This window comes from Oscarella lobularis, chromosome 4 (genome assembly GCF_947507565.1).
Source record: "Oscarella lobularis chromosome 4, ooOscLobu1.1, whole genome shotgun sequence".
NCBI lineage: Eukaryota > Metazoa > Porifera > Homoscleromorpha > Homosclerophorida > Oscarellidae > Oscarella > Oscarella lobularis.
The window spans coordinates 1630272-1647588 of NC_089178.1; the positions used below are offsets into that span (position 1 = coordinate 1630272).

Here is a 17317-nt window from a genome sequence, read left to right on the forward strand (position 1 = left end):
CGATAGAATCCGTGCAGACGGCGGCTGACTCGACACGACTCGCCTAGCTGTGCCAGCACGTGCTTGGTACGGCATTTGTCTCTCACGTGCGCAACGTGACATAAGAGCCAACGCAACTGCTGCTCTTCCTTTTCAAATCTGCGTGAACAAGCGGAAAGGTCTCGTCCAAAAATGAGAAACTTGATCGTTCTTCTTGCAGCTGGAGGTAATGGAGATAAACCCCGCCGCGTACCAGCGAATTCAAGCGTAGAGTCTTGCAGTTCTTCTCTGCTCGGCCGCTCCTGGACAGCACCAGCCCCAGCAGCACAATCGTACGATACTAGTAGCACAGTGTAGTCGCCTCGCGGTATAACTAGCCTCTTTCGACAGCGATGCCGACAGGCGATGCGCAACGAAAATTGCAGGACATGCGGTGAGAACATGGATAGGCAAACCGATCGCTGTAACATTGCTTGGCTTGCTTAGGGATGCCGCCGCGAGGCAGAAGCTTCCCAGTCATTTTTTCAACAATCCTGGAAGCGCTTCTCTGAAGAACATTCCGCCTCACACTCTCTCTCGTTTGCCGCATGTACGATTCTCTGAGTCTCTCGCTTGGCATTCCTTTATGTTCGTCTTCTTTTTTTACCTGTAGAGCACCCTGCAGAAAATCACGCCCACGCAGGTGAAAGACAACGTCAATCGTTTCAGCCAACTGGGTCCGCAAAACTTGAAGAATTTCGTTAACGGACTCAACCCAAAAACGTTTACGGATACTCTCAATGACTGGAAGGTGATGACGTGTTTCATAGATACCAGTAATATTATTATTGTATCTATGGTAAAAGCACGTGAGCCTAATATACATTACGTGGGCGTGAAAACACTGATCTGATTTAATTGCATTTATTGTTATTAGGCCCAGGCTCACGATCTCACCCGAAGTCAAGCTGACGCTATAGTCGATCGCTTTGCCCAAGGAAAGTCTTCGTTCTCGAAAGACGACATCAGACAGTTGGGTGGATTGAAGAAAGGCATGAGCCCAGATCAACTCAAACTGATTCCGGTTGACGCGTAAGCAATTTTTAGAAAGTAACTAATTAATGAAATAATTAATTCATATTTAGAATTTCCGAATTGCAAGACGCTCGCCCCGACTTCGATCATTGTCAACGCCGTACCGTTGCTGACGTCAAAAAGAATCAGAAATCTCCGTCCCAGTTTGGCCCAAGCGACGTGGATCAATTGGACAAATTCATGCCCGATCTGAACAACGGTGACGTGAAGAGCTTGCCAAAGGCTACGGTCAAGGGTCGCCTCAGCACACTGGGCTCGCACAGCTATCGTCCCGATCAGGCGAGATCGTTGCTGAAGGGCGCCGACGCTTCCTCGTTCAGCAAGGACGACGTCAGCATGTAAGCGCGGCGTTGCATGTGTTCAGTGACGTTTGATTACTTTTCTTTCTTCAGGGCTGGTAATTTGAGGCAATTCATTGGCAGCGATCAAGTGATGAGCATGAGCCCCGACGCTGCCGACGAAGTCGCTAAACAAGTCAAACAACCCAGAAAACCGGTACGAGACATTGTTAGGTACAAAAGAGGAAAAATATGATGTCTTTTTGATTATAGACCGATCAGACGCTTGCCAATCACTTCTTCGGACGCAAGGCCGGCAAAACGATAAATGGATCCGTAGACGCGAAGAACTTGAAATGCAGCGACATGGCTGACGCGTCCGGACAAATGGCGGGATTGAGCACGCGCGAGCAGAAAGATATTCCCGATAGCGAAGTCGCTTCGTGCGTCAAGAAGATTGGAAGCAACCTCGGCAACAACAATCCGCATCAGGTAAGAAATTGGTTCGACGTGCGCTCAGTTAAGTTGAACCAAGTTTTAAATGCAGTTCCGCGCCTTGGGCGACAAAGTGTTCAAGGGAGGAAAACGCAATGCGACGTTTACGATGGAAGATGGACGCATGAAGAACGTAAGTGTTCCCCGGGGATTGATGACTGTAAGAGCGTTTTATCATGCAGTTTTCTAGGTGTCCGAAATGAAAGATATGGACTTTGCTGGACTTGGTCACATGGTCAAAGGAATGCGATCCGAGCACATTGATCAGGCGAATCCGAAGGAATTTGCAAAAGCAATTAAAATGGGGGTCAAATACACCGCAAAGGGAGCGCAGGGATCGCAAAAACGAGCCATGCTCAAAAAGGTTTCATTTCATTTCAAGAAAGCTCCTTTCGAGCATTTTAGCGCGGAGTTGTTTCAGGGTCACCAGGGAGGTCTGATGAAACTGAGCGATTTCGGTAGCGATTTGGCCAAGGAAATTCCATTGGGCATGCATCAGAAAATGCCGGACAATGCAACGATTCACGACGCCAAAGATCGAGCCGTCGAGCTGAGAGACAGTCAGACGTCGGACCTGTATCAGCGCGAACGAAAACGTCTCGGAGATCCCGCTGAGGGCAACGAGACAAAGTGGGACGGAGAAGCCATCAAGTAAGTTTCGAAGCAAAAAGGCTGCGCGTATGCATTGAATGTAATGTGTGCTGTCTGTCGTCTAGGAATCTCGATCGCGTCGTTTGCGGTGCGCCGAGCGAAGACGTCGAGAACATGCCCGCCGATCAAGGCGAGACGATGATTGGCGCTCTGAGCAAGTGCAAAGGAAAGCACGGCGCCCAGAGGGCGTGTGTCCGGGCACACGCCGACAATCAGCAGCTCAACTTCTCTCGCGTTGAACCCGACGATATCGAGGGATTCGGCAAACTGGCTGTCAATCTCGAGTACGTTTCTGTGTCTACATGACGTGGCGGCGACCGAAATTTTTTTCATTGCAGCGTTGACGACATCAAAAAGATGCCGGAAAATAGCCGAAGTCAATTCTGCTGTCAAATTGCGAGCAATCCCGACATGAAAGCGAACGTTGGCGCCGATAAGGTCAAGTTTCTCCTGGACTTATGTAGCGAACATAACCACCAACAGGACCACGCAAAAACGAAGGTATGACGTTGTCGCTGCCTGTCGTCAATGCACAGTGAAACAGCTGCTGTTACTTTTTTTGTAGAGAGCCAGTCATGATTGTCATAGCAGTGCTGACGTCGAAAAATTGGACGATTTGAACAGTGGAAGGAGCGTCGAAGACATCGACAATCTTTGCGCCGAAGCTCACCAGAATGCCGGCAGTCTTCTCGACGGCAAATTTAACGATACGCAGCGCCAAGCTCTGATGCGCAATCGTCTTCAAAAAGTCCAGTGAGTCAACCGAAATTTGTAAATTTTAGGCTTTCATTTAGCTTCGCTTAATTAATTAGCAACGGCGACGCTGGAAAAATGACGGGAGACGATATTACCGAATCAGGTAAATCGTTGAAACACCTTCCCAAGGATCAGCTGTCCAAGATCAAACCTGTAAAAACGACAAATTTTTCTTTTTTTTCTAAACGAACTATTAAACTATTTAGAAATCGTTGACTGACGGACTCGACTCGGCGAGCCAAGTCGACTGGAGCAGCGACCAGGCGAAAGCTTTGATTCCCGTTCTTGAACACGGTTTCAACAAAAGTAAAGCCAAATTGCAAGGCGTCCTAAAGTCAAATGTTAACGCTTTTTCGTCAGGCGTTTCCAAGTGGGGCGGAAAGGAGCACAGACGTGCTGGAAACATCACAAGAGGCCTCCAACCAAAGGACATCACGGATATGTCGTCGCAAACGTTCGACGAGTCCCTCGAGACTCTTGCGGGTAATTGCGAACAAATGGACGACGGAAAGAAACAGGCGATTCGAGATGCCGCGAAATCGGTGCGAGAAAGCATTCATTCGATTAAACAGAAGCTAAATTTCAAAAATTTTCTAGAAACTTGGCGGAGGCAGTTTCGACGGAGTTAGCGAAGACGACATCGGTCGCATGGGCTGTGCCGGCATGCATCGCGACGTGATGTCGTCGAAGAACTTTGGCTCGTCGGAAGATGGCATCGACATGGCCTCGCAGTCAATGAAGAAAGCTCTGATGACGGGAAAAGTTGATAGGAATACGGTACGCCGAGATAGGCGCGAAACCGTGTGCGAGTCGATTGAATGCGTTTCTTCGTTAGGAAATGGCCGGATTCCAGGCTATTAAGGATCGTCGCGCTCAGAGCAAGTCCCAGAGTGGCGGCATGATGAAACGAGACATGCACGGATCTCACGTCGACGATTGGACTGCCGATCAAGTCGCCAACACAGGTCATCTGATGAGAGGGGCAAGTCTAGACGATGCGAAAGAGTTCAACCACTCCGCTCTCAGGTGCGCGCCTAAAATCATTCGTGACTGAAATTTTGACTCTAAGTTTTTGTCGTTTAGTGGAGCGAGCCACGTCTTGGGAAGAGTGAATTGGACTGGCGTTCCGAGCGACGTCGTTGACGAGATATCGAACAAGGTTCGAAAAGGAATGAGTCAGGATGGCAAGTCCGACTTCCCGGCATCGCAATGGAAGCCTTCTCACACGAATGAAATGGGCACTTTGATCAGTGCGTCTATAAACTAAAGATGTCTTAGAATTCATGAATTGTTCATTTTCTTCCTCTCAGGACGGAAAGATGTTCCGCAGTTCAACAGGACGCACATTGAGGCCATGGATCGCGACACGCTAAAAACGTTGGGCAGTGACAGTGACTCGAGAACGGGCGTTCTTCACGTACGTAAAACGATTCAGCGTAGAACGCCGCGGTTTTATCGCGACGGCTTTTTCTCAGGCATTCTCGTCCGATCAACTCCGAATGTTCGACAGCGACAAGGCTCGCGACGTTCAACAGACACCGGCTTACAAGACCTTTACGAAAGAACAGCGAGATTCGGTCGATGCGGCGGCGAGCGTTGACGCTCAAACTGCTGACGTTACCGAGCCAACTTCAGTTGCTGCGACTCCGACGGCCGGTGCTGAGACCGGTAAGTAGCCGGCCCGGCGCATCGAATGGAAAAGACACCTGTGACAAATTTCTTCTGTTTTGCAGTGGTCGCCTCGTTCAGCGGAGTCCTGCTCGTTGCCGTGGCTCTTGTCTACTAATTCAAACGGAACAAGGATTTTTTTGCTTTCTATGTACTTGTTTAGTCTTTGAGTCCTTTTCTTTTTCTTCAATGTGATGTTTTTTTGTAATGCGTGGACTCGCCACGCGATCTGCCACGTCGAGGTAACTTAGCACTAGTACGTACAGCTACTACTCTTAGCTTCATGGTATGCAATAATGTTTCAAACAGTGGTCTTCTCTGGTTTCTCTCGCGGCGATGGTTCTGATTGTTTAGACTGCATGAACAAACAATTGCCGCCTGGCACGATTATTATTAGTACGTTGGTACCGCCGGTACCGCCGGTACCGTCGTCTCTTCCTATTCACGTGCAAGCACTCTCGGATTACCGTACGTTTCCTGGTGGGGCCATTTTCCTTTTGGAAGCCTTAAAATAGGTCAATTTCCCGTTTTTGCACAGCAAACAAGCATTCGTCTGCCTGTACAGCCGGTTACTTGCTGATGAGAGTAGTAGACAACGCCGTAGCAAAAGGCCACACCCTTGTAGGCGTACCTGTCTAAAGTTTCTTTTCCCAGAGAAACGAGTTGGGCTAAAGAAAAAAGTCTTGTAAGATCCCATTTTGTTGGCTTCCTATGATGATTGATTTGCCATGATGATTAGTTGCGACAACGTGCGGTCGACGGCGTGCTGACCGGCGTGCCAGGCAGAGTGAGGCACGTGCGTAGCTACGGGAGACGTTGACGTCATGTGCGAACCTCGTGCGTATAATCGGCTCGGCCGCTGCTCTTCCATCAGTCTGAGCCTGCGCCAGCTACAGCGACCGTTTCGAAATGACAAAGTCGATCGTTCTACTCGCAGCAGGAAGTACGTGGCCTACAGACGCTCGAGCGTATAGCGAATTATAGAGATCTCGATCGTTTCAGTTCTTCTCTGCTCGGCCGCTCCGTCTCCGCCCGACAAGCAGCAGCGTACGACAGTCTCATGCTAAAGCGTTTCTTTACTAACGATTTGTCTCGCAGCAGCGAACAAGCAACGCCAGTTGCAAGAGAGCCGGTACGTGAGCAGCGTATACCCCCGGGGCGCGGCAGCGGGGCGCGGCAGCGGGGCGCGGGCAACTGATCCGCGATGGTTGATATAGGGATGCCGCTGCAAGACAAAAGCTTCCCAGCGACTTTGTCAACAATCCTAGTAGGGCTTCCCTAAAAGACGTACCAGCGCACACCATTTCTCGCCTGCCAAAAGTAAGATCGTCGTCGATCGCGTCGTCACACCTCGCATTTGTACGGTATCCTTGTGACAGGACACGCTGAAAAAGCTCACGCCCGCTCAAGTGAGGGACAACGTGAAGCGTTTCAGTGAACTCGGTTCGCAAAACTTTGGAAATTTCATCGACAGAGTCAGCGAGGAAGCGTTCAAGGAAACGTTCGACGATTGGAAAGTGAGAGAGTTCACGCGGGGAGTGTACGACGCGTGACGTCATCGTTCTTCTAGAACCAGGCGCGCAATCTTTCGCAAAATCAAGCGCGTTCTATCGTCGATCGCTTCGCTCAAGAAAAGAGCTCGTTCACGAAAGCCGACATTCAAAATTTGGGCGGATTGAATAAAGGAATGAGTCGGGATGAACTCGAAAAGATCTCGCCTGACGCGTACGTCAAAAACAGTCATTTACAAAAAATTTGTTAATTAAATAAATAATTAATTAATTAGTATTTCCGAATTGCAAGACGCCCGCGCCGATTTCGATCACTGTCAGCGTCGCACCGTCGCCGACGTCAAGAAGAAACAGAAGAGTCCGTCTCAGTTCGGTCCGAGTGACGTCGATCAATTGGACGCGTTTGTGCCCGATATGGACAACGGTGACATGAAGAAAATGTCGAAAGGGACGGTCAAGGATAGCCTCGACACATTGGGAAAACAGAGTTTTCGACCTGATCAGGCTAGATCGTTGTTGATGGGAGCCGACGCTTCGTCGTTCACAAAGGACGACGTTAGCAAGTAAAGACGTCGTCCTAGGAATTTTTAAAAGTATATACATACATGGGTTTTTCTAGAGCTGGTAGGTTGAGACCGTTTATAAGAAGCGATCAGGTGAAAAGCATGGATGCCGAGGCTGCGGACGAAGTTGCAAAACAAGTCAAGGAACCCAGAAAACCAGTGCCTAAAACTAAATGAAAAGTTTCCTGCATAAATTAAAATTTATTTACTAATTGTTCTAGATGGATCAGACGCTTGCCAATCACTTCTTCGGAAGACGAGCCGGCAAAGTGAACGGGACGGTGAACACGAAGAATTTGACGTGCGCTGACATGGCTGAAGCGGCAGGACAGACGGCGGGATTGAGCACTCGCGAGCAGAGGGGAATACAAGTTCGCCAATTCGCTTCGTGCGTCAAGAATTTGGGTCATTATCTCGGCAATAATAATCCGCACCAGGTGAGAGAAATTCACGCTCAGCTCTGCAAATTTAATTAATTTGATCTTGTGTGGTTTTCAGTTCCGTGCTCTGGGTGACAAACTGTTTAAAGGCAAACGTAACGCGACTTTCCTTATGTCAGATGGTAACGAGACGAAGGTGATTCGCTAAGGGTAGGGAGGTGATATTGCGTTTGACTTTTTTTTTCCCTAGGTATCAGATATGAAGGAAGGGGACATTCGTGGACTTGGTCACATGGTCAAAGGAATGCGATCTGAGCACATCGATCAGGCGAATCCGAAGGAATTTGCAAAAGCAGTTAAAATGGGAGTCAAGGACACCGCAAAGGGAGCGCAGGGATCGCAAAAACGAGCCATGCTCAAAAAGGTTTCATTTCTGTATATAAAATTATAACTAGTTACTCAGAGCGGATTTCAGAGCCACGAGGGCGGTCTGAGGAAACTGAGCGACTTGGGCAGCGATTTGTCCAAGGAAATTCCATTGGGCGTGCATCAGAAAATGCCGGACAATGCGACGATTCACGACGCCAAAGATCGAGCCGTCGAACTGAGAGACAGTCAGACGTCGGATCTGTATCAGCGCGAACGAAAACGTCTCGGGAATCCCGCTGAGGGCAACGAGACAAAGTGGGACGGAGAAGCCATCAAGTAAGTTTCGAAGCAAAAAGGCTGCGCGTATGCATTGAATGTAATGTGTGCTGTCTGTCGTCTAGGAATCTCGATCGCGTCGTTTGCGGTGCGCCGAGCGAAGACGTCGAGAACATGCCCGCCGATCAAGGCGAGACGATGATTGGCGCTCTGAGCAAGTGCAAAGGAAAGCACGGCGCCCAGAGGGCGTGTGTCCGGGCACACGCCGGCAATCAGCAATTCAACTTCTCTGGCATTCATCCTCACGATATCGAGGGATTTGGAAAACTCGCTGTCAATCTCGAGTACGTTTCCGCGTATTCGATCGTCACGTAAAGTGTCTGACATTTCTCCATTGCAGCGTTGACGATATCAAAAAGATGCCGCAGAAGAGTCAAAGTCAATTCTGCTGTCAAATTGCGAGCAATCCCGACGTGAAGGAGAACGTTGGCGCCGATAAGGTCAAGTTTCTCCTGGACTTATGTAGTGAAGAGGATGAAGAGGAAGAACAGGACGGCGAAAGAAGAAAAAGGGTACGTCGTCTGGCATGTAGTCTGTACCATGCATGCAAGAGTATTTTTTACAGCGAGAAGAATCGGAATGTCACAGCAGTGCTAAAGTCGAAAAACTGGACGATCTGAATCGCGGAAGGAGTGTCAAAGACATCGACAAACTTTGTGCTGAAGCTCACCAGAATGCCGGCAGTCTTCTCGACGGCAAATTTAACGATACGCAGCGTCAAGCTCTAATGCGTAATCGTCTCCAGAAAGTTCAGTAAGACATCTTGTATTATATCTTAATATTTCATTTTGTTACTCTAATTACCATAGCAACGGCGACGCTGGTAGGATGACGGGAGACGATATTACGGATTCGGGCAAATCGTTGAGATTTCTTCCCAATGATCAACTGTCCAAGATAAAACCTGTACAAAATAGCAGCTTTACCCTTCAAATCTTTGTGCTTGTAGATAAACGTTGTCCTATATAGAAATCTTTGACCGACGCACTCGACTCGGCGAGTCAAGTAGAATGGAGCGGCGAACAGGCGAAACGACTGATTCCCATTCTCGAACGTGCCTTCGGCAAAAGTAGGTCAAACCGGCGATCAAAAAAATAATCAAACATTGAGAAATCACTTTCTCTCAGACGTTTCCCAGTGGGGCGGACGAGAGCACAGACTCGCCGGAAACATAACGGTCGGTCTCCGGCCACGGGACATCGCAGATATGCCGTCGGATGCATTCGATGACGCTCTCGAGACGATTGCCGGCAGCTGCGAACGATTGGACGAAGAACAGCGACAGGCAATTCGAAATGCAACGAGAAAGGTTAAATAATTTTAGCAGTCCTTTCTGGTCAACGTTCAGTTAATCTAATCTAATTTTTTTAGAAACTCGGTCGCGACAGCTTTGACGGAATCAGCGAAGAAGACATCGGTCGAATGGGCTGCGCCGGTATGCATCGGGACATCGTGAAATCGAAGAATTTTGGCGCGTCGGAGGACGGCATCAACTTGGCGGCGCAAGCGATGAAAAGGGCGTTGATGGCGGGAAACGTAGACAGAGATACGGTAAAGGAAACTACCTAACAGCCGATTAATTAATAGACAAGTGAGAAATTTTCTTCAGGAGACGACGGCGTTTGAAACGATTAAGGATCGTCGAGCTGAGAGCCGAACCCAAGATGACCGCTTGACGAAACGGGATAGTCATGGATCTGACGTCGAGCATTGGACGGCGGAACAAATTTCCAACACGGATCACTTGATGAGAGGCGCTAGGCTCGACGATGCGAAAAAGTTCAACCTCTCCGCTCTCGGGTTTGTCATGTTAATTATTGATTTATTTGCTTTACCTGTTTGCTTTGTTCTTAGTGGAGCGAGTCATATTTTAGGAAGAATAAATTGGACCGGCATTTCCGATGACGTAATTGACGAGATGTCGAAAAAGATTAGGAGGGGATTCAGTCGCGATGGTACGTCTGATTTTTCACCAATGAAATGGAAGTGCTCTCACACAAGCGAAATGGGCAGCTTGATAAGTACGTCTACTTTTGTTTCTCTCTTTCCTAAAGTTCACACACGACTTAATTTCTCGTTTACAGGACGCGAAGACGTTCAACAGTTCAATAGATCGCACATTGGATGCATGGATCGCGATACGATCAAACTTTTGGGCAGTAACAAGGACAAAAGCACGGGCGTTCTTCACGTACGTTCACTTTAGCCGATACAACGTACGCCAGTTGAATGTCTTGTTGCTTCAATTCTAGGCATTTTCTTCTGACCAACTCCGAATGTTTGACAGTGACAAGGCTCGCGAGATTCAAATGACGCCGGCGTACGATTCATTCACGCCGGAACAACGAGATTCGGTCGATGCTGCGGCGAGCGTTGACAGTCAAACCGCTGACGTCACCGAGCCAACGGTTGCTGCGACTCCAACGGCCGGTGCCGCAACCGGTAAGCAGCGAGCGATATATGGAAAACAATTTTTATCTCGTTTTCTTTTTAAGTGATTGCCTCTTTCGGTGGAGTCCTGCTCGTCGCCGCGACAATCGTCTACTAATTTCGGAACTTTTTGAAGTGAAAAACAAGATAGGTTATCGTTGATTGTGTTTGTGCCTGTTGAGCTGATGGCTTTGTTTGTCTTTAATTATGTAATGATGTCATGTCTTGCTGCATGTGGGCGAACCTCTCAAAGCTACTTATACTACTACAGACGACACTCTGGTCTTCAGCGCTGTTCAGCTCAGTCTCAAGCAAGACCTAAATCTTTTCTCACCTTACGGGCAACAGACGAATGATAAAAATCCTCGTTGGCGAGAAAAGTGTCGACGGCCAGCAGCGACGACTTCGGACACGCGTACAAGTCCCTAAATTCAAAAAAATCAAGTCGATTGTCGTCGTCTCGTCGGCGCTACGTGTACCTGTATAGGGGATTGACGAATTTTCCTCGTCCCTGCGACGTGATAAACGTCACCGTCAAAGGAAACGATTCCTCCCATTCCGATCGCGTGCACATGCGGAGCCATTGAAAACGAATTTCCGAATTCTTGGTCGCATTGAAATTGTAAGCTGTCTGCATCGCTTGAACTTTTCCAAGAGGAAACGGATCCTAAGACAAAGAAACGTAGTACCATCGATAGCAGTCAAACAAAAGAAAGACCTCAAGAAGAAGTTGGCTGAGGAATTCTATTGTTTGACCAGCTGAGAAATCCTTAATATCATCCATGGAAAAGTTGGGATAGTCGCTTTCTTGAGCCTAAAAGCACAACGTTGCTTTATAGTTGAAATCACGAAGGGTTTCTTTCGTACGGCAACCCATCGTTTTCTCAAGGCAGTGCAGGCGTCTGAGAGAGTCGTATCATATCTATGGAAAGGTAGATTAGGCCGTCGTTGCATGTGTGTTACGTACTTGGGATGAACTACAGGCATTCCCGGTTTGTGAAGCCACGCGTTCCAGTCGACCGGATCAAAAATGCTCAGATCGTCTTTGTAGTATTCGAAGAGAAAATCGCGCCACTGGTGAGTCGTGACGGTTCCGTATTCGAATTTTTGAATGTAGGCGTACAAAAACGATTGGAATTTATCTGAAAAATAACCAATAGAGGTACGTATGCAACGAAATCAAGTCTGTCGCAATACCACGTCCTCCGACAAGTGTTTCGAGATAATACAAGAAAGCCGATCCTTTTTCGTAAGGAATACTAGAAAAGGTTTCGTCCGGATCTTCTCCCTCGAGCTCAGTGACAAGACAAGTAAACGGATTGGTGGAACCAAGACGATTGACCTCAAGAAAAACTTACAGAGCTCGCTCCTCGATGAACCGACCTGAAACTCACTTCGCTCTGCAGCGTATTCCATCCTCCAACGAAGGCGAACTGTCTGGTCTCTTCGTCGTAAAGAGCTCCGAGAATTCTTCGTTCAAAGTAGACAGTGAATCCTTCGTTCATCCTAGGGAGAGACTCTGGGAAATGATGGGGAAAAACGTCTGACTTTATGTTACCAGAAGTGCTCCCAATTGTAATTTGTCACCAAATTTCCCGTCCAGCTGTGCGCCGCTTCGTGAGCAACAACCTATTTTCTCAATGATAAATAGCCTGAAAGGTATCTAAAACTCACGTTCGCAAGGGATCTGTCACCGGCCTAAGATATATATACATGTGTGTATGTATATATCAAATGTAATTTAATTTATCTTTTGCCTAGCTTACGAGAAGAGTAGGCGTAACGAACGTGAGACACGGATTTTCCATTCCTCCAAAAGGAAACGACGGAGGAAGTACAAGAAGATCGTATCGACCCCAAACGTAAGGACCGAGCATCTCTTCGGCAGCAACGAGCATTTTTTCAGTCTAGAAAAAAGAATTAAAATGAGAGTGCTAATGACGTACAGTACGTAGCACTACATCGGCAAATTCATAAGCAGCTTGATCGACGACTTCCTTTTCGCTCCAAACTCTCGTTCGTGGGCCAATATCCCTGAGACAAGGGTTAGAGGAAAAACGAATATACGTGAGTACAATCTCACCTGGATTCAACGTCACCAACAGCCAATGCAATGAGATAAGAAGGTATTGGTACCTAGGGAGATGAATAGTGAGATAACTGTTATATATAAAAAACAAAGCGTTTCTTGCCTTCTGTTCAAAAGAACAAACATTTTTTCCCTGGCAAGAAGAGTGCTTTTGTTTCTCTTGAGCAACTGCACTCATCAGGGCAGTCAACTCCTCAGGAACCGTGATCTGCATGCAAAAAGATCAGCCATGTACGTCAGAGCAGACGAGACTATAGACTCGCCGTGGCTGTGTAGGTTATTTTCACAGACGGTGTATCTTGACAGGGAAACATACTTCGAGCCATAATCGACTGTACAGCAAAGGTACGACATGTATTACGTACTACTATTTATGGTACATATTGACTCGCTTACTTGACATTGAGTGAAAAGATAGGGATACCTCTTACCGGCCGTCTGCTCGGGTGTGAGCCATTGGACGGCCAGCGACGCCGGAGTCGTTGCGTAATTGATCCGGATTTTTGTTTCGGCGCCTCTACACGGGGGCGGGGGAACGTAGGAATTATGATGTCAGCAAAGGGCGTGTCTCTGTACTCTTGGGCCGTACTCTTGGCTCGAATGTTTGAGCAGCGTGATCTTGAGGGCACGCCCGTAAGTTCCCACCGGCTCGTCGAGCACGTATTCCAAGTTTTTGTCGTTTTTGCAATCGATAACGGAACGAATGTCTAACTTGTTCGTATCGAGCACCTGCGAAACAAAAAACAAGAACGTCGACGCTACGACGATTGAGAGAAAGAGAAATCCACCAAGGTGTGATTTCCGGCTTCTTTGTTCACTACGATCAATTCTACGTGGCCATCCAACGTTTTCGTTCCGAAATTCGCCTCCAAGTCGAGGTGAATGTGAGTGCACAAATACACTTTTGGTTGCGCAAAACTGTTGGGATCACCCGGCATAACGACGTGGAGGAAGAAAAAAAAGCTACAGGAAATGTGTCACGTGAGACCAGTTTGTCGCGAGCGTGCCTATTCGCAGAAACGAGCCGTAGCGCGCGCAAACATATCACGTGATGTACGTCGCAATTTTATTGCCATCAACTACGCTGTATAAAAGGTAATCTACGCATCGCTTTACGCTGCAAAATTGTTATTATTCATGCATAAATAATTCGTCATTGCAATTATCGACGCACAGTGCAAAAAAGCAACGTTTCTTCGTTTTTAGCACGACGAGCACTCGGGCTACAGTTGCAGAGGAGCTTCAGTGGCAATTGTGGCTAAAGGGCTTCAGTGGCACGGTGGCAATGCGGCATATGGCGTACCGGTAGCAGTTTTAGTGTTGCGTGTTGCACCAAGATCTTACAGTGGCTTAGTGTCAACGTGGCATCTGTGGCAAATCCATTTGCTGCATTAAGAACTAAAGAATTTAGAGGAATTAAATGTAAACGTGGAAAAACGGGGGCTTTATGGGCAATGGGCTTTTAGTGGCCAATGGGGCTTCAGAGGCAAAAGGGCACAGTGGCAGCGTGGCATATGGCGTAGCAGTTTCGTGTCCTATTGCTGCAGTTGCACCAAGTCCTTAGAGTGGCTTCAGTGTCAACGTGGCAACTGTGGCATGTCCATTAGCTGCATGTTGCACTAAACTCCTTATAGAGTGGCTTCAATGTTGACGTGGCAAGTGGGCCACGTAGCAGTCCATTGGCTGTAGCACTACGTCCTTAGTGCTGCTCAATTACAAATGATGCTAATACGTGTGAAAGTACCACTGTAGTATGTGTATATGTGCTAGTGTGACACTGGCTGCAGTACTGTAGCAGTATAGTGTCGTGTCATGAATACACTGCAGCATCGGCAACGTGGCAGCGTTGCAACGTTGCAACGTGGCAACGTGGCGGCGTGGCAGCGTGGCAGCGTGGCAACGTGGCAATGTTGCAAAGTGACACCGTGGCAAACTAGAGAAGACTCAAGCAATCGTGTAAGAGTATTTGTTTGGTAGCAGCAGTAAAAATTGATTCTCGAAGTGCCTTACTCTCTTTCTCGCAGAAGAAGAAAATAAACTTCTTGAAAGGCGGAAATTGTCTCTGGGCTTGTACTTCACGATACAGGCTTTTGCACCGTAAATACAGCAGAGGTCCTTTACTGCTGGTTTCAACTTTTGCAAAATCATTGCTACGTGTATTCCCGGCAGGAAGCGACGCATGCTAAACTGTAAAGCAATATGGCAATTCTGTTAGAAGAATCCCGTTCGTGCTTTCCTCAATATAGGTAAGCGCAAATGTAAGAAAGAGACAGCAGTAAAATATAAGTTCGTTCACTGCCGCTGTTGCCAAAATTTCTTTGTGGAAGCCACTTTCTCAAGGCTGCAGATGCAATATTTTCCACCTTGCGTTTCTTACGTTACATGGCGATCTTTTTTTATCGGAGTACAGCAATTTCGCGTTAAAAATCGATTGACCTTATCGGTTACAGAAGAAAAAGCAGCAAAATTTAAGGTGCAGAAGCCTGATGTAATGCAAGCCAACAAGTCGACCTGCGCTGCCGCTTTTCAAGAACTTTCTCTTGCATGCGTAAAGCAGAGCTCCTTAAAGCAGAGCTCCTTCACTGCTGCTTTGAACTGCTGCAAAGTTTTTGTTACTACCATCACTACCAACCCTAACCCTAACCGTACTGCAAAAGCAACATTGTGATACTGTTACAAGACTCCCGATCGGACTTTGTTCGATGCGTATAGGTATGCTGCCTCACTGCCAAAGTGACACTGGCACCGTTACTTACAGGAAAACCTTGCGCAGTTTTCAAATACAGAAAGCCATCGTGTGTGGTCGCGTGGCAGTGAGGCAATCTGCCAACTTAATTAAACTGACATACAGGCAGAAAGTGGTATATATTTGTAGTGATCCAAGATGCATAGGAGTCATTCGACGAAGTCGAGCGTGCAGGGCTTCTAAGCGACGGGAAGACGCAACTACATAGAACGGCGAACGAAAGAGCCAGCGACAACCCTAGAACGGCGACCGGAAAAGGCATGCAACTGAAAGGCAACGACCCTTTGGGTTCCGCCTCTTCCGATCGTTGTTTTATTAAAGTAGGGTCTTCACTGCCTCTTTCGGTCGCCAGACTAAGGTCACCAACGTAGGTTCATTGCTGCCCGCCAGCGCCTAATGTCATAATACTTTTTGCAACCGTGATAGCAAAGCATGGGGCGCTGTGGCAATGTGGCAGCGTGGCAGTCAACCCAGAACGAAAGAGGCAGCGACAAACCTAAACTTTAGCCCGGGACCGGAAAAGGCAACGGAGACCGGAAAAGGCAACTGCGGTCATACACTGTACGATAGCAACGACCCTATAGGGTTCCGCCTTTTCCGGTCATTGTTTTGTTAGAGTAGGGTCGCCGCTGCCTCTTTCGGACTAAGGTCCCCAACGTCGGGTCGTCGCTGCCCGCCAGCGCATAATGTCATAATACTTGTTCCAGCCGTGATAGCAAGGCACGTGAGCTGTGGCAATGTGGCAGCGTGGCAGTCAACCCAGAACGAAAGAGGTAGCGACAAACCTAAACTTTAGCCCGGGACCGAAAAAGGCAACGGAGACCGGAAAAGGCAACTGCGGTCATACACTGTACGATAGCAACGACCCTATAGGGTTCCGCCTTTTCCGGTCATTGTTTTGTTAGAGTAGGGTCGCCGCTGCCTCTTTCGGACTAAGGTCACCAACGTCGGGTCGTCGCTGCCCGCCAGCGCATAATGTCATAATACTTGTTCCAGCCGTGATAGCAAGGCACGTGAGCTGTGGCAATGTGGCAGCGTGGCAGTCAACCCAGAACGAAAGAGGTAGCGACAAACCTAAACTTTAGCCCGGGACCGAAAAAGGCAACGGAGACCGGAAAAGGCAACTGCGGTCATACACTGTACGATAGCAACGACCCTATAGGGTTCCGCCTTTTCCGGTCATTGTTTTGTTAGAGTAGGGTCGCCGCTGCCTCTTTCGGACTAAGGTCACCAACGTAGGTTCATTGCTGCCCGCCAGCGCCTAATGTCATAATACTTTTTGCAACCGTGATAGCAAAGCATGGGGCGCTGTGGCAATGTAGCAGCGTGGCAGTCAACCCAGAACGAAAGAGGCAGCGACAAACCTAAACTTTAGCCCGGGACCGAAAAAGGCAACGGAGACCGGAAAAGGCACCTGCGGTCATACACATAGGGTTCCGCCTTTTCCGGTCGTTGTTTTATTAGAGTAGGATCGTCGCTGCCTCTTTCGGTCCCCAGGCAGACTAAGGTCACAAACGTCGGGTCGTCGCTGCCCGCCAGCGCCTAATGTCATAATACTTGTTCCGGCCGTGATAGCAAGGCATGGGGCGCTGTGGCAATGTTGCAGCGTGGCAGTCAACTCAGACCGAAAGAGGCAACGACAAACCAAAAATTGCCTCTTTCGGTCGACAAAGTATAGGTCACCAACGTAGGGTCGTACGACGTATTCCACGTTTAAAAGAGGAAATCAAACTCCTCAATGCTCGTTCATTGTCACCTCAAACATGGACTAAGGGGACAGGCAAGGTATGATTAATTAAGAGCTGCGTTTAGAATGATAAGTGTAATTTTACAACTTTGAGTCGATGGGTTATCATATCCATGAACGAGCAAATTAGACAGCAAACTCCGGAACAGAGACTAAGCCAGCATCTTTTAAGAGCCCTCTTTAATGAAGCTTCGACAGGGGTCTCCTATTTTATTAGTCTTGGTCACAGGTACGACTGTGATCGC

General features: G+C 48.1%; 3 protein-coding genes and 1 long non-coding RNA gene across 5 annotated transcripts; 2 read left to right on the top strand and 2 right to left on the bottom strand.

Moving 5' to 3' along the window:
• Positions 1 to 66: 66 nt before the first annotated feature.
• Positions 67 to 5113, top strand: LOC136185920 (uncharacterized). The gene is made up of 24 exons (XM_065973132.1): positions 67 to 205; positions 261 to 311; positions 370 to 412; positions 466 to 568; positions 632 to 769; positions 896 to 1050; positions 1104 to 1391; positions 1446 to 1548; positions 1605 to 1823; positions 1879 to 1959; positions 2017 to 2190; positions 2248 to 2477; positions 2543 to 2761; positions 2816 to 2978; positions 3043 to 3230; positions 3290 to 3386; positions 3440 to 3539; positions 3594 to 3775; positions 3831 to 4010; positions 4069 to 4259; positions 4317 to 4483; positions 4544 to 4650; positions 4709 to 4901; positions 4967 to 5113. The coding sequence occupies exons 1-24, from the start codon at positions 172 to 174 to the stop codon at positions 5017 to 5019; spliced, it is 3459 nt and encodes a 1152-aa protein (XP_065829204.1). The 5' UTR covers positions 67 to 171; the 3' UTR covers positions 5020 to 5113.
• On the bottom strand, positions 3780 to 5710 carry LOC136185936 (uncharacterized). Of its 2 annotated transcripts, none has more exons than XR_010669623.1 (3): positions 5533 to 5710; positions 5374 to 5477; positions 3780 to 5279 (listed from the first exon to the last, which is right to left on the bottom strand). It is a non-coding gene; the product is annotated as an uncharacterized lncRNA (long non-coding RNA). The 2 variants fall into 2 exon arrangements; XR_010669622.1 differs by having other exon boundaries at positions 5369 to 5477.
• Positions 5711 to 10765, top strand: LOC136185922 (uncharacterized). The gene is made up of 24 exons (XM_065973134.1): positions 5711 to 5844; positions 5904 to 5948; positions 6000 to 6033; positions 6119 to 6221; positions 6281 to 6418; positions 6472 to 6626; positions 6688 to 6975; positions 7032 to 7134; positions 7197 to 7412; positions 7474 to 7551; positions 7606 to 7779; positions 7831 to 8060; positions 8126 to 8344; positions 8401 to 8572; positions 8626 to 8813; positions 8870 to 8966; positions 9030 to 9129; positions 9188 to 9369; positions 9432 to 9611; positions 9670 to 9860; positions 9915 to 10081; positions 10145 to 10251; positions 10313 to 10502; positions 10556 to 10765. Exons 1-24 carry the CDS (start codon positions 5811 to 5813, stop codon positions 10606 to 10608), a joined length of 3444 nt encoding a protein of 1147 aa, XP_065829206.1. The 5' UTR covers positions 5711 to 5810; the 3' UTR covers positions 10609 to 10765.
• On the bottom strand, positions 10119 to 13560 carry LOC136185928 (leukotriene A-4 hydrolase-like). Its single transcript, XM_065973141.1, has 17 exons — positions 13368 to 13560; positions 13169 to 13308; positions 12976 to 13096; positions 12843 to 12911; positions 12683 to 12787; positions 12574 to 12626; positions 12452 to 12524; positions 12257 to 12397; positions 12165 to 12188; positions 12049 to 12119; positions 11885 to 11996; positions 11688 to 11832; positions 11458 to 11632; positions 11358 to 11412; positions 11209 to 11304; positions 10970 to 11157; positions 10119 to 10915 (listed from the first exon to the last, which is right to left on the bottom strand). Exons 1-17 carry the CDS (start codon positions 13515 to 13517, stop codon positions 10798 to 10800), a joined length of 1836 nt encoding a protein of 611 aa, XP_065829213.1. The 5' UTR covers positions 13518 to 13560; the 3' UTR covers positions 10119 to 10797.
• Between the last annotated feature and the right edge of the window lie 3757 nt (positions 13561 to 17317).